Source organism: Microcebus murinus, chromosome 21 (assembly GCF_040939455.1).
Source record: "Microcebus murinus isolate Inina chromosome 21, M.murinus_Inina_mat1.0, whole genome shotgun sequence".
Taxonomy (NCBI): domain Eukaryota; kingdom Metazoa; phylum Chordata; class Mammalia; order Primates; family Cheirogaleidae; genus Microcebus; species Microcebus murinus.
This window is the reverse complement of record NC_134124.1, coordinates 26963775-26980252: the sequence shown is the minus strand read 5'-3', so window position 1 is coordinate 26980252 and position 16478 is coordinate 26963775. Positions and strand designations below refer to the sequence as shown.

Here is a 16478-nt window from a genome sequence, read left to right as displayed (position 1 = left end):
ATAGAAAAGACTAAATCTTGAGGTAGTACTTAAAATTCATAGGATTATTATTGAGGATTAAATATTTTAATATTAGTATAGCTCTTAGGGCCCTGTGTGGCATATAGTAAGCTCTCAAAAAATGCTACCTATTTATAAAATTCTGTTTATACACTGATATTGAAGTATATGTTTTATTTGTTTTTCCATATACTTGCCAACACTAATATACATATTGATCTTCTAAATATTTGTAATTCTGAAAATTGAAAAATACTTCATAGTTTTAAATTCCATTTTGGTAATAACAGTGCTGTTTTGTAGCTTTTTATATATTTATTGGTCATTTAGATCTTATTTTCTAAATTGCCAGTTCATACTTATATTTTTACTAAGTTTTATTTTATTACAATTTTTTCATATCTTTTAGAATCCTGGTTTTGACTTCAGTGGAGCAGAAATCTCAGGAAACTACACTAAAGGTGGACCAGATTTCTCAAATCTTGAGAAATAACCACTGGGGTTTTTTTTTGTTGTTTGTTTTGCTGCATTCTGTGGATCCTAGCAGATATTGCCAACTTAATCAAAGGAACAGATTTATGTGGTGGAAGAAAAATGTGGATGCCTACAGTTAACAAATTGCAAAATATATTTTAAAATGGTTCTAAAAATTGCATTCAGGTATGATTTACATAGGAAACATGTCCTGTTGGAATTATTCTATGGATGTATGGGAACTTTTTTGGACTTGTTTTTGCTCAGCATGAAGTTTTATATGCTGCATTTTGCTAATTTCATATTTAACCATATTTTTAATATAAAAAACATTAGGGTAGATCATGTGAAATGAAAGGGTGCCTTCAGGTAATATTAAGTTTTTCTTAAGTGTGATGTTCAATAAAATTTTCTAAATAGGAATTGTGTACCCTTTTGTCTAAGTATACTAATTCACACAGGAAAATTATAGTACTGAAAAAATTATTAAGAAAGGAAAAAGCCTGGTATGGTGGTTCATGCCTGTAATCCTAGCACTTTGGGAGGCTAAGGTAGGAGAATCACTTGAGGCCAGGAGTTTGAGAACAGCCTGCACAACATAATGTGACCTCATCTCTACAAAAAATAAGAGAATTTACCCAGGAGTGGTGGTGTGTGCCTGTAGTGCCAGCTGTTTGGGAAGCTGAGTTGGGAAGATTGCTTGAACTCAGGAGTCGGAGGCCACAGTGAGCCTTGATCCTGCACTACAGCCTAGGTGACAGAGCAAGACCCTGTCTCTTAAAAAAAAAGGACAAAAGCCCACAAATGTATTTTGAGTAATATCATTTTGAAGTTAATGAAAATTTCTTAATTAGAATATTATTCCTTGAGGCATTACTTTATGTTAAAAAATTGAAAAATATTTAAATACGTAACCATACGAAGGGATTAATATAAAAGAGAAGCAGCTAAGTGAATATAGTTTTGTTAGCAGCAGAAATCAAAATAAGTCACTGATTGAAAGTCTATGGTATCATTCTGATCTTAAGTAGGAATTGTCTATTGAAATTTCATTTCATCCTGTTTATGCCCTTTTAAATTCTTGAAACAAAATTTAAATAATTTCACAGTTTCTTTTTTCCTGAACCATTTTGTAAGTTGGCCTGATGCCCTGTTAATTGCCTCTTAGTACTTTAGTGTGTGTTTGTTTCAAAGGAGGACAGTCTATTACATAACTACAATGCAACCATTAATATTAGGAAATTTACGTTGTCATGTTACTACTATCTAATCCTCAGACCTTCACTCCATTCATATTGACCTGATTGTCCCAATAATGTTCTTTGTAGCAAGACAATCCAGTTAATCATATCTTCCCTTTAAATGTCAGGGGTCTTTAGTCTACTTCAGTGGGGAACAAGATCTCATTTTTTTCTCAGCTTTAGCTTGGCACTTTTGCATATTACAAACCAGTTTTGTAGAACATCCCTTATTTTGAATTTTGTCTGATACTTCTTCATGATTAGATTCAAGTTATATGTCTTTGGAAATGTTTTAGGAAAGTTATAGAAGTGATGATGTGTTCTTACTGCATCCTATCATGGATTAATAATTTCAATTTGTCCCATTTCTGCTGGTACTACTTAAATCACTGATTACAGTAGTATCTGCCAGACTTCCCAACCGTGAAGTTACTCTATATGTTTATAATTATTTTGTCTGAATGTAGTTTCAAAATACTACCTTGTTTCCCATCAAACTTTCAATTTATTTGTATCTGTATAGACTCATGATTTCCTGTTTTATTCAGTGTTATTCTGTTATTCTCATTACTTTGCTTAAAATTGTACTTTTGGCCACTGGAAGATCATTCTAGGTGGTTTCTGTGTCCTTTTGATGTGTTCCTACCATTATTGGGGTAATTTCTTATTCTCTGGCAGAAGATATACCAGGCTCATTATGTTTTCCCTGTCGTAGCCCAGCCATCAACCAAGAGCCTGGTTTCTTTAGTGGGTAATGATATTTAAAAGCCAAGAAGTGTACGCTAATGTGCGGTTGTTGGTGAATATATATATAACACATATATTTATATGTATATATTTACATTCATATTTCTATATATTGAAAACCATGAGCTCACATTTAAACTTTTAATTCTAATCCCATAGTGTTCATTTTAGTTTTCTCCATTTCCATATTTATAACTCCCTTCAATAGCACTGAGAAACCTGATTCCTATTATCCTTAATATGTTAGGTTCTCTATTGTAGGTCATCCCCCATGTGAATGCCTTCCTCACTTTGCTCAGGCTCCAACATCCTGTGCTGTTTGTTGAGGGATGCCCTCCTCACTCTGGTTGGACCCTAACACCTCACTATGGGCCATTGCATCCCACCCACCTTATGATCCTATCTTGCTCATTTTACCCAATAATTTTAGGAATGAGTTGTTGGGGAAGAAGTTTTTTCTTTTTATTGGCTTCTCTTTGACATTTAAAAAATTTTATATTTTAAAGCAAAATTAACTTTCTGGTATATAGTCTTGCAACGTGTGTAGATATGTGTAAACACCTTCACGATGGGGATATAGAACAATTCAATCACCATAAAAACTCCCTCATGCTCTCTTGGAAGCCACATCCTACTCCCAGCCCCTAAACCCTAGAAATCACTGATTTATTCTGTCTCTAGTTTTGTCTTTTCAAGAATGTGATATAAATTGAATCATGTAATTTAAAAAAAAAAACGCTTTATTGAGACATAATTCACGTTATACATTTCACCCATTTAACCCATTCCATAGTTTTTAGTATATACACAGATATGTGTAACCATCACCATAGTCAATTTTAGAACATTTTCATCATCTCAAATAGAAACCATTTTTTAGCAGTCATTGCTATCTCTTGCCCCCCACCTCCCACTCCGGCCAGTCAGGTAACCACTAATTTATGTATTTAACTATTCTGGACATTTCATGTACATGAAATCATATGTGGTCTTTTGTTACTGGCTTCTTTCACTTAACAATGTTTTAGAGTTTCATCCATATTCTAGCATGTATCAATACATTCATTTTTATTTCTGAATAATCCATTGTATGGCTGTGTCACCCTTTTATCCATTTGTAAGTTGATGGATCTTTGAGGGTATTTCAACCTTTCGGCTGTGCTAATGCTGCTATAAACATTTGTGACCAATTTTTTATGTGCATATGTGTTTTCATTTCTTACCTTGCAGAATTTCTAGATTATTTGTTAGGTCTATGTTTAATCATTCAAGGAACTGCCAATTGTTTTCCAGAGCAGCTACACCATTTTACATTTCCACCAACAGTGCACAAAGGTTCCAATTTCTCCATATCCTTGCCAACACTTGTTATTATCTGACTTTTTGATTCTAGTCATTCTAGTGGATATGAAGTAGTATCTATTTGTGGTTTTCATTTGCCTTTCCCTAATAACAAATTATACCCTGCATTTTTAATGCTTGTCAATTTGTATATCTCCCTTGGAGAAATGTTCATTCAAATCCTTTGCCCAGTTTTTAATTGGGTTGTCTTACTATTGAGTGTTAAGAATTCTTTATATATTCTGGGTATAAGTCCCTTATCAGATACATGATTTGTAAATTCTTCTATTTTTTTCACTTTCTTGGTGGTGTCTTTTGAAGCCCAAATATTTTTAATTTTGATTAAGTCTAATTCATCATGCTATTGGTGGATCATGCTTTTGATATCATGTCTAAGAAGTTTCTTTAAATACTCAGGTCCTGAGGATTGTTTCTTCTAAAAGTTTTATAATTTTATGTTTTATATTTAGATCTGTGACCCATTTTAAGTTAATTTTTGTATAAGCTAAGGTTAGGTGGAGATTTATTTTGCATGTGGATATCCAATTGTTTTAAAATCATTTATTGAGAAGGCCATTCATTCCTTATTGAATTGTCTTTATACCTTTGTCAAAAATGAATTGCTAGTTATGCGGATCTGTTTCTGAACTCTATTCCATTGATCTACATATGTCTGTCCTTTTGCCAACACCATACTGCCTTGATTATCGTAGCGTTATAATAGGTCTTGAACTGGATAGCATAATTCCTTCAACTTTATTCTTTTTCAGAGTTGTTTTGGCTATTATAGTTTCTTTGTCTTTCCATATAGAGTTTAGAATCAGCTACTTGATATCTACAAAAATCATGCTGGGGTTTTGAATGGAATTTCGTGAGTTTCACTATCCATGAACATGGGTCTCTAGGACCTGTTTCTTTCAGTTATCAGTATTTTTTGTAGTTTTCACTCTACAGATCCTTTACATCTTTTATTAGGTTTATTCCTAAGTATTCATTTTTGGAGCTATAGTAAATAGTATTTTGTTTTTGAAATTTGGGTTTCCAATTGTACATTGGTAGTGTATACAAATATGTTTTGATTTTTGTTTTGTTGACTTTGTATCCTGTGACCTTGCTAAATGTAATTAGTAGTTTTGGGAGTTTTTTTGATGTTGATTTCTTGAGTTTTCTTTCTTTTTTTTTTTTTTTTTGAGACAGAGTGTCACTTTGCTGCCCAGGCTAGAGTGCTGTGGCGTCAGCCTAGCTCACAGCAACCTCAAACTAACTCCTGGGCTCAATCAATCCTTCTGCCTCAGCCTCCCAAGTAGCTGGGACTATAGGCATGTGCCACCATGCCTGGCTAATTTCTTCTATATATTTTTAGTTGGCCAATTAATTTCTTTCTATTTTTAGTAGAGATGGGTCTTGCTCTTGCTCAGGCTGGTTTCGAACTCCTGACCTTGAGCGATCCTCCTGCCTTGGCCTTCCAGAGTGCTAGGATTACAGGCATGAGCTACCTCGCCCGGCCAATTCCTTGAGTTTTCTACATAAACCACAAATAGGAAGAGTTTTATTTTATCCTTTCTAATCTCTAGGCCTTTTATTTCTTTATCTTGCCTGATTGCATTGGTTAGAACAATAAAGTGGAGCAAGTGGCTATCCCTGTCTTGTTTTGGATATTAGAGTTTTGAAAGCATTGTTTTTCACCATTAAGTATTATGTTAGCTGTAAGTTTTTCATGAATGTCCTTTATCAGTTTGAGGGAGTTCCCATCTATTAATTTGTAGCTAGCAGAATTTCTCTTGAGTGGATGTTGAATTTTCTCAAATGCTTTTTCTATATCAATTGATTTGATTTTTTTTCTTCAAACTGGTAATTATATTGGCTTGTATTGATTTCAGAATTTTAAAACAGCTTGTATTTTCCCCCTGATCCCAAACTTGCCATGGTATATATTACTGAATTTAAATATTTAGATTCATTTATAGAGGATTTTTGTGTCTATGTTCATTTGGGATATTGTTCAAGGTTTCCTCCTGCTTATATTATCTTTATCTTGATTGGTTATCATGTTAATTCTGGCCTTATGAAATGAACTGGGAAGTGATTCCTCAGTTTTCTAGAATAGATTTGTAGGATTTGTGTTAATTCTTCTTAAATGTTTTATGAATTTTCCAGTAGGGTCTTAAACAATAGTTTTTAAAAATAATTATAGAATTTATTCACATTATATAGTTTTGTTAGTTCATGACTTTTAAGGAATTCTTTCATTCCATTTAACTGTGCATAGCTTTTCATGGTATTGTCTTAGGGGCTTTTTAGTGTCTTCAAGATTTGCATTGGTATCTCCTCTTTCATTCCTAAGATTGATAATGTCTTTTTTTTTGTCAGTCTTTCTAGAGGTTTAATCAATATTTATTACTTTCTTCATTCTGCTTGCTTTGGGTTTAGTTTGCTTTTTTCCTAGTGTCTTAAAATGGAAGCTTAGAATATTGATTTGAGACCTTTTTTGTTATTTAATAAAAGCAGTTGATATTATAAATTGCTCTCTAAACACTGGTTTAGCTGCATTCCACACATTGATATTTTCATTTTTGTTCAGTTTAAAATATTTTCTATTTTATTTTGAGAATTCACATTAGAGGCATTAATTATTTATAAGTGTGTTGTTTAATTTCTGAATGTTTGGAGATTTTCCTGCTATTATTGATTTCTAGTTTACGGTCAGAGAACATACTCTCTGATTTCAGTGCTTTTAAATTTGTTAGGTTTAAGACCAGGATACAGTCTGTCTTGGTAAATGTTCCACATGCACTTGAAAAGAATGCTTATTTTTGTTTTCTTATGTCAGTTAGATCTAGTTAGTTGTTGACATTAAGTTCATCTACATCTTTGGTAATTTTTTTTTTAGTATTAATGATTCTATAGATTACTGAGAGAAGAGTGTTTACTCTCCAACTATAATTGAAGCTGTTTTTCTTTTCAATGCTATCATGTATTTTTAAGCTCTGATATTAGGTGCTTATGTATTTAGAATCATAATATTATCTTGGTGACTTTGATTCTTTTACCATTGTAGAATGTCTGTTTTTTTTTTCTTTTTCTTTCTTTTTTGAGACAGGATCTCTGTTGCCTGGGCTAGAGTGTAGTGTTATCATCATAGCTCATTGTAACTCAAACTCCTGGGCTCAAGCAATCCTTCTGCCTCAGCTTCCTGAGTAGCTGGGATTACAGGTGTGTGCCACAACACTCGACTAATTTTTCTATCTTTTGTAGAGATGACAGGTCAGGCAGGTCTTGAACTCCTGGCCTCAAGTAATCCTCCTACCTTGGATTCATAGAGTGCTAGGATTACAGGCATGAGCCACCTCACCCCACTGAATGTCCCTCTTTATCCTTGGTAATTTTGATTCCTCTTAAGTCTACTTTGTTGAACTAATATAAAAATTGCCTTATCTTTTATCTTACCTGAGGTTTACTGTTTTTGGTTTATGAAAAAATTATAGTTTCACAAATAACAATAACACATTTTATCAAAATTACTCTTAGTGTAGAGAAAATAAATTCTCTGAGTGTTGTTATTCTTCTATGATCATGATTTAAGCACTGAAGTTAATGTGGCCAGAATATTTTGAAATTATACAAACAGTTTCATGAGTCCAGTCAATCTTTTGTGAGGTAATGTACAGAGTGGTTGAGAAAACAAGCAGCCTCTGGAGTCAGATTTGACTGCTACCTCCAAGTACCAGGTATGTGACCAGGGGCAAATCATTTTACTTCCTTGTGTCATCTGTAAATTGGGATAACCTTACTCAGTTTAAGGATAACATGAGGTGACTCATAATTCATATAAAACATTTAGCAACAGTACCTAACAGTAAAAACTATCATTGCTAGCCACAAATGTATGATCAGAAATATCTATTGTTTTTAGATAGTATGTCTCATAATTGGAAATACATATAAAGTTCAGATACCTTTTTAAAAAATAACACTGTGAAAAGGGGTTATTAAGTCTAATCAGAGTCAAGTGCAAAATGAGGCTTCTTTTATAGCAGTTTTTGTTTCCTAAGTAATTCCTTCCAATGTCTATTTTTAAAGATGTCTTATTAGTTTAATTAAACATGAACAGTTCAAAACCATTATGTTAGTTGTTTCAGTTCCAATAATAATTACCAATTGATCCAATGAGGCCAACATAATAGTTGGCAATTACTGTCATTTAGCAACCATATTGCTGGAATGTTGTTTAGGTAAGAGGGTTTGTACAAAACTTCAGGAGAGCTGAATCTAAGAATAAATATGTATTAAGGATAGCATCCATAGCAGTGATGAATCTAGTTGACAATATGATTAATAATGCATAAAGACCAACTTTTTAATGCAAATTAAACATATTTGTCATCATCTTGTTTCTATTTTAAAACTGTCAAATAGGTAATAGCCTAGATAGACATATTGTTAAGAGATTTTATTTCTGCTACTATACATGTAACTTTAGTGTTAACTTTAAATATACTAAGTAGAGAGTTTTTTAATCATGGTTTGTTATCACACTGTTAATAATAAAATCAGAAGAGAAACAAAACCACCCAGCAAAAGATTGCATTTGAATAATTTTATTGAAAGGTATATCCCTTAGTTCCAAAACATAATGGTAGTTGGTTAGGTTACCTCTGCCAACTCAAAATTAACACTGAAATATTCAAAATATTGAACTATATCAGCCTTTTGGGAAAAATGAAGCAGCCATAAAACATGCTTTACAAAAGTTAAGGATAAGATATACTAGGATTCTTTGGTTTATTTTTCAGTGTTTGTGTATCTATAACATGATTTCAAAATTGGTTAACAGCCATTCTGATTGCACTCAGGCTACATATTGCACTGAGTAACCATCCACAATACTTAAATACTGTAGTTCTCCTTATATTCATTGACTGACACAGAGAATCCTGAACACTACCTCAGCCACCTCATAATTATGAAGGTGCCTGCTCATTTTTTTTTTTTAAGACTTTGTTTTGGCACAGTAAGGGCATTAGTGAAAGTATATTCTCTTCCTTTTAAATAAAATTCTAAATTAGAAGCAGTGACAATTTTATAAAAACAGTCATTTGTAAAAACTTCTGGAGTGTTAAATCTAGCCTGAATTTACTTTAGTGTGATAAAGTAAGTTTTCAAAGTGATAATTTATTTTGAGTTACTAAGACAATAGAAACTAATTTTCTCAATGGGCTAGATTGAGGCAGTAGGTTCTGTATAAAAATTTTCATCATGGATACAAACATCACCTGTTTTCTAGAAAAAATATTAAAGATAATTTAATGAATATGCCAAATTTACTACATCTGTATTTTTGCTTTATATTAAATGCCCTAAAATTTAAATGTAATTTCCATATTGCAATAAAAGTCCACATCTCTAGATTATCTATTACTTGCATTATGGGTGCCAAGAAACCATTTACACTGTCCAGAATATTGACCCTTATGCCTTAAAAGTGCATTTGTGAAATGTTGGTTTTGATATAAACCTCACATTTTAAAATTTAACATTTAAATTAAGTAGGTTACCATTTTCAACACCAACTAAATACAACACATTGATCCAATATAGAAAGTTAGATCAATGTTAGAAATGAAGATTCACAGTTTACCTTCCCAGGCTTGTCATTAGCATTTCACATTTATGTTTTTAGCTTTGATCTGAAAGCTTCACAGATGAATTCAACTCTTAACATAATTTCACTACAGCATAATATTAATTAGGCAGCCTTCCCACATCTGAGAATATCATGCTAATCTAGCTGTGATGTTTTAAGGCTTCATAGCTTAAATCCATTGTAACATTATGGAAGCCACAGATCAGGGTTGTGGAGAAAGGCTTCAGAGAAGAGTTTTTTGTTGCTGTAATTAATCCTATTTAAATAAACCCCAACTTATCAGAAGTCTGCCTAAATATTACTAACAAAATTGAACTGTCCATATCTTAACATTCATAATCATATATAGATGTGTTAAATGTTAAAATTTAGTTTTGAGTAGGAAAAGATCAATCATCATTGTGAATTAACCTGAGATGGCAAGAGTGTATATCACATATGCAGCAACCAAGTTCACATTTTTATGCATATAACTACTTTCTAGTAGTCCAGCTTCTACAGCAATGACACGTAACTATAGTGTTGACACCCCCTGGCAGTTTCCAGACACCCAATGTAGGTATCATCTACCATATGTTACTTTTTAAGTACATACTGATTTTGTTTATAAGATAACAGTCTCAAATTAGTTCATATATGGTTCAAACTTTTGGTCCTGTTGTCCTAGTTGGCTTGTGTAGCTTTAAATGAGCCAGAGCTTCGGTTTACATACAATAAGATGATATACAATAAAAAAGAAACCAAAAAAACCCACTAGTGCTACTTTTAAAATTCAGGCTATTAAGGAGAATGTTTTCTAAGCTGAAAATTTAATGAAATGACTAACACATCAGAGGTTGCATAATTCCTTACTCTTAAAGTGTTGTACCTTGTATGTAATAAACTTCAAATATTAGCTGACTACATCAGTGAAGTCATTTTCCCCTTTGCTATTCCAACTCCATTTTGTTTACTTTGAAATATTAAAGTTAATATTTTAATTCTTCAATTGTAGCACAAAATTATAGCATTAGAAAATTTTCTCTATCTAGAGAATAACAGTGAACCAAATTTACCAATTAGGGAACCATTTCAGGAATTGTTGGGAGGTGACTTATTCTGTAGTAACTATGCTTTAATTGCCGTGCAGTACGCCCAGAAACAATCCATTTCAACTTCTGAACATTTGGTTTGGAACACTTGTTTGATGAATATTCAGTTAAGCACTTGGATACGAGCTCTTGCCAGAAGGTCAAATCTCTGCCATTTATCTGTACATAAATGTGTAAGAATTATTGCTCAATTAAAACAAAAGTCCCAAAAAAGACAAAAATAAAGAACAAAAGGAAAAACAAAAGTCCTACCATATTAAACTATAGTAATAAAAGCAAATCTATTAACATGTATTTCCTCATCAAAAAAATTTGAGGATAGCTACTTAAGTTTCAAATAAACATATGACATTCCATTTTACTTCATGAGATAGTACAAGTGGTTTAGTTTCTTTTACAGCTGCTAATAGGATTTAGGCTATGACCTTGACATACCTTGGAATGTTTCTGAAGACATTCTACTCCTTCTGTTAACTCTACACACTTCTGTGCTTGGATCTCCAACGCAATGATAGACAATGCCAACACAGAAGGCTGAAAGAGATAATTTTAAAGTAAATGCCAAATATAAAAATAGGGCTACATAAATAGAATTAATCTTTATAAAATATTTACCTTTGCTTTAGAAAATAATATCCTGCAATGACATGCCTTAAGTTGAGCTTCTAGTCTTTCAAAATTAAGGGTATTTCTCCTTTAAAATGAAAATGGGATTACTTTTATGTAGATAATATTACATTTAGTCAAAAGACATTTTTACAAAAACATTGAAGTCAATTTTTAAAGTGAAGCTTATGCACATTTATTGTAGAAAGTAAATTATTTAAAGTAAAGGAATTCCCCTTTCATCAGAGACATTAACTTCTTAAGCACACCACACGTTAGTTTTAAATGATTTGGGCCAAAAAAAATAAACAGTGTCATGCCAGAAATATCAAGATTTCCTTTTTGTTTTAATAAATTTATTTCTGCATCTACTGAAGGTCCTTTATTCCATAAATTTGTGTTAGATGTTTATCTACTAGCAAGTTGAAATGCACTTTAATCCCAAGGATTAGCCTTCATGAAGCTATTGACACCTGAAAATTTTCCCACTTCTGTTAGTAAAGTTAAAGAAGCCACAGATGTCATTTTACTTATTTTGATTAGAATTCTATGAAGATATTGCTTTTATGCAATCTCTATACAATACCATTCTGATTTCCAAATCTCTTTTGTTGAAAACAAAGGTCACATACCTTTCAAATGGCAAGGTCTCTTGAATGAGTGAATAATAGAGTTGCAGAAATTGAAAGGCAGTTGTAGCTTTGACTTTCCAACACACCTTCTCCAACACAATCTTTTCCATTCTCATCAAGTCTGATACCGTGAACCTATACTGACTTATTCGGATCAAGTCAGTTGCCAATGGGACATTCCTTTCCTCTTCTACTGATTTTACAGCCAAATAGAAGCAGCTTAGCCCAACACACCCAAGGTGCTTGGGCTGCACCTAACAAAACAAAACATCCCCGATAAGCCCATGTCTCCACCTTATTTCAATTAACATTATTGAAACAAAGGACAATCTAGAGCTCAGACCCAGCATTATGAAAATGTATCTTTCGGGTGTATTTCTCAGCTGTGATGGACTTAGTAAGATCCACCCATACCTCAATTATAGCTTGTTAACCCTAGGCACCCCACTTGGAACCGATTTTTGACTAACTGGACTAACTTTCAGTATAATGTTCGGCTTAGCATAGACACATTCTTAACTGGTTTTCTTTTTTTTTTTTCTTATCATTGCAGAACTGTAAGTAAGTATTGTGCTCTAGTTGGACCAAATAAGTTAACTGGTCAGTGACTTAGGTGAGGGCTAAAACACTTTATAGCTTATTCACAAACTTTCTTTCCAGGATGTTATATTTTTCCAGGCTGTTTTCTTTGTAGTAACATATATAAAACAGTTTTTAAATACTACAGCACATACTGTTTGCCTGAAAAGTTCTATCCACTGCCAATCCTTTTCATTTATTTATCATTTTATGAATGTCTATAGTCTGAGACACAGTCCAAAATTCTATCCAATCTTTAAGTTCTAGGTCAAATAAAACTTCAGGAAGCATTTGGCTGGGCGAGGTGGCTCACGCCTACAATCCTAGCACTCTGGGAGGCTGAGGCAGGAGGATTGTTTGAGATCAGGAGTTCCAGACCAACCTGAACAAGAGGGAGACTAAGTCTCTACTTAAAATAGAAAAAATTAGCAGGGCATGACTGTGTGTGCCTGTAGTCCCAGCTACTCCTGAGGCTGAGGCAGGAGGATTGCTTGAGCCTAGGAGTTTGAGGTTGCAGGGGGCTAGCATGTCACTACTGCATGCTAGGCAGAATGACAGAGCCAGACTCTCTATTTCAAAAAAAATAAAAAGCTTTTTATTAATATCTGTGCTCTTCTCAACCCTTTAGTAGTATATTTATGCCTCTTTCAAGGCATGACGTTTTCTTTAAAGGCATAATTTTTCTTACTATGACTTGTACTATATGATTGCTGTAAGTGCAACCATCTTATTCCCACATTAAGACTGGATTATACTTGAAGGACAGCTGTATTAATTTGTGCAACATTTACAGATTGAAAGGTAGTACCTACACATGTTAAATGTCTTAAAGAGTTGTTTAATCAGTCTGTTGCACAGGTGTCTAGAGCCATTCAACAAATACTGAGTTCCTTTTGTATGTGATGCATTGTGTTAGGTACTTAGTACTAAAATATGAGTTTCATTCTAATTGTCACATTATCTCATTTTCCCCCAGAGACTATGGGTGTACAGAGAAGGCAGATGAACTTTTGTGTGTGTGTGTGAGACAGTCTTACTCTCTTGCCTTGCCTTAGGCTACAGTGCTGTGGCGTCTGCCTAGCTCACAGCAACCTCCAACTCCTGGGCTGAAACAATCCTACTGCCTTAGCCTCCCGAGTAGCTGGGACTACAGGCACATACCACCATGCCGGCTAATTTTTTCTATTTTTAGTTGTTTTGGCTAATTTCTTTCTATTTGTAGTACAGACGGGGGTCTCACTCTTGCTCAGGCTGGTCTTGGAACTCTTGAGCTCAAGTAATCCTCCCGCCTCAGCCTCCCAGAGTGCTAGGATTACAGGCATGAGCCACCGGCTGGCCAAGATGAACTTTTAACAGTTAAGCTATGAAAGCTTATGAAAGTCTTGTTTATCTAGTACAGGGAAATAATTGCTCCTCCTTCTGAAGATACTCTCATCTCTAGTGCATGTACACTGAAGCTGGAATTGCCAAGTATAAGCAAGGCTTACCTAAGCCTAAGGCTAACACAATTAGAATTATATATATGGACAGAGATTAAGAAATATATCCTAATTCTTAACTACAATCTAGCATTCTAACTCTAATAAATTTCTTCTTTTTTTGAGACAGAGTCTCGCTTTGTTGCCCAGGCTAGAGTGAGTGCCGTGGCGTCAGCCTAGCTCACAGCAACCTCAAACTCCTGGGTTCAAGCAATCCTTCTGCCTCAGCCTCACAAGAAGCTGGGACTACAGGCATGTGCCACCATGCCCAGCTAATTTTTTCTATATATATTAGTTGGCCAGTTAATTTCTTTCTATTTATAGTAGAGAGGGGTCTTGCTCTTGCTCAGGCTGGTTTCGAACTCCTGACCTCGGGCAATCCGCCCACCTCAGCCTCCAAGAGTGCTAGGATTACAGGTGTGAGCCACCACACCTGGCATTATAATAAATTTCTTTAAATCTAAAAACACCAGTAAATTAATGGATATATCTGACCTAACAAGAAGTTTTTAAAAACAACAGCTAACTTTCCTGCAGGGAGACTCTGAATTAATTATTTGATATTACACTAGTTTTCATTTCAAAACTTAAGTCTAATAAGTGATGTATTAAAACAAATGATTCCTTGATTACAATAAGGAAGTATATTAATGCTATAGTACACAAAATTACCATAATCTTTTGGCTCCTTGCTGAAAATAAAAAAGGTCAAGTTTATGAGTACTAGCCAAAAGCTGATAATTCCATCTCCAAAACACAGTTAGCAAAATTATAAAATACTCAGGTTAATGTAGCCATAAACATACCTTCATTTTAGACAGGAATCTGTCCAGTAAATTCACAGCTAGAGAAAATGTCTCCGTGTCGAAGCCAAAGAACTGAGTTAGACTAAGAAGATCTTTTACTTCAAAGTCCCTTAGTCTGGCAGTCATTCTGAGGCCATTATCGTGGGCAGACTCAATTACTCTCAAGCCGCAGACCTTTGGCTGACATCTAGACTCCTGTTCCAACAGGGCATTCAGCTGGTGTAGCAGATTCTGAGAGTCAGTTGTTGTCAGTACCTCTATCATCTATATATAGAACAAAGCCCAGAAAGGAGTGTAAGAGTAGTCCTTCCTACTTTCCTTGGCCATCTTTTATTGGGTCAAGAAGTGCTTTATAATACAAGTCTACTTTCCTCCATGGTGGCTACAGAATCTAAGTCATTGCAAAGTGCTGTTATTTCTTTCCCTTCTACAAGTTGGAAACATCTTAAACTGTGAGTTCCTAGAGAATAGGAACCATGCCTTTAAAAAAATGCAAATCATCAAGAAATAGTTGTTTAATTTATTCAGTATTAAGTAACCACGAATAGACACTGTAAGACAGGATACCAAAACTTTGCAATCAGATGGTAGTATGTATTCTGCCATACATTAACAATGTGAACTGTTGAGGTCACTTAATTTTACTTGGTTCTTCATCTTTAAAGAGGGGATAAGGTAATACCTACCTCGTAGATTTGTGTGGGTTAAATGAAATCACACAAAGAACTTAGCACGTATAATAGGTACTTAGTAAACATTAACAATAATAATGAGCTTATTTCTACATCTGTAAAATCTCCTCTTTAAATGGCTGTGAAGATTAAACAAGATTTAAGGAATGTAGCACAGTGCTCAATAATAGTTAACTTTTATTGGTGTTAGGAAGGGTAACTTAAAGGGTGCCCTGGAGCACGTAGTGGGGCGGCGCGTGGGATCCTAACCTAGTCTGCAAGATAAACCTGGGAATTTCATTAATTTAAGTGTGCACAGAACAACTATCTATGTGCCGAACACAAGCTAAGCCCTGGGTACACGGGCAGTCCCTCTCCACACCAGTTTAAAGACAAGAAGGCAGGGATCTTCAGACTCGGCCATGTGAGGAACCACTAACTTCAGGGGTCCAATTCTTTCGCCTCCACCTAGTCCCTGGGGCTGGGCGGGCCAGACTCTAAGACACCTCAGGAGGACGGATTCGGCTCCGCCCCTCCAGGCTCAGGCTAGCCTGGGCTTGTGCTCACAGCAGCGGGAGAGTTAATCGAGAAAAAGGGCGCGAGCCAGACCTACCCCTCACCCCGCGCCCCCAGCCCTGCTCCCCACCCGCACCCGGACGTCAACCCCGCAGTCCCAGCTCACCTTGATAGCCACTGCGGCTCCTCAGCGGTAACCACCCTCCCCGGGCCTGCTCTCACCTCACCCCACGATAAGAGAATCGAGAGGCCTACGAGGCGAAGGGACTCGCAGGTAAAATGAGAGAGGCCCGGGGAGGGGGAGCCGTCCTGGGCGGGGATCTCCGCAGCACCGCGGAGACGACCCTACCTTCCTCAGGGTTAGCTCCGAGCCTAAGGGACCGCGTCTGGCCTCCGGAGTAATATATTAGGGGAGGCGGGGCTTTCCCGCGAAGGGAGGCATTTTCGCCGCTAATTGGTGTAGTTATTTTGATGGACGGTATGGGCGGTCCATAAAGGGCTGGTCCGTAGGTTAAAAAAAAGCCTGGCCAATCAGCTCATACTTCCTATTATCCGGCGTCAAATTCCCCGCCCCCTTGAGATCACGCCTCTATCTCTAATCGGCTCTTATTGGAGAATTTCCCAAAGAGTCTTCATTCAACAGGGGGCAGAA

The 16478-nt window shown here is 35.3% G+C and overlaps 2 protein-coding genes across 5 annotated transcripts in view; one reads left to right on the top strand and one right to left on the bottom strand.

The window, feature by feature from the left end:
• NUDCD2 (NudC domain containing 2) overlaps nt 1–16478 on the top strand; it is a 34991-nt gene that overhangs the window by 4318 nt on the left and 14195 nt on the right. For 2 of the 4 annotated variants that reach the window (XM_075996264.1, XM_075996263.1), the window contains exon 4: nt 410–3665. The exons of the other annotated variants lie outside the window; for them this stretch is intronic. In XM_075996264.1, the coding sequence (XP_075852379.1) occupies nt 410–493 (84 nt within the window). In that variant the 3' untranslated portion in view covers nt 494–3665. Of the gene's footprint in view, nt 1–409; nt 3666–16478 lie in introns of those variants that run through there. 4 annotated transcript variants of the gene reach the window in all.
• Nucleotides 8386–16230, bottom strand: CCNG1 (cyclin G1). Its single transcript, XM_012753004.3, has 6 exons — nt 15993–16230; nt 14640–14903; nt 11777–12030; nt 11154–11232; nt 10974–11072; nt 8386–10697 (listed from the first exon to the last, which is right to left on the bottom strand). Exons 2-6 carry the CDS (start codon nt 14901–14903, stop codon nt 10506–10508), a joined length of 888 nt encoding a protein of 295 aa, XP_012608458.1. The 5' UTR covers nt 15993–16230; the 3' UTR covers nt 8386–10505.

Bases quoted from the DNA above. Each gene is read 5' to 3' on its own strand.
- CCNG1 (XM_012753004.3), bottom strand. From the start codon at position 14,903: ATGATAGAGGTACTGACAACAACTGACTCTCAGAATCTGCTACACCAG. The intron at 12,031-14,639 runs GTATGTTTATGG...TTGTTTTGTTAG, and splicing joins GATTCCTGTCTAAAATGAAG to GTGCAGCCCAAGCACCTTGG. The intron at 11,233-11,776 runs GTATGTGACCTT...TTCATTTTAAAG, and splicing joins GAGACCTTGCCATTTGAAAG to GAGAAATACCCTTAATTTTG.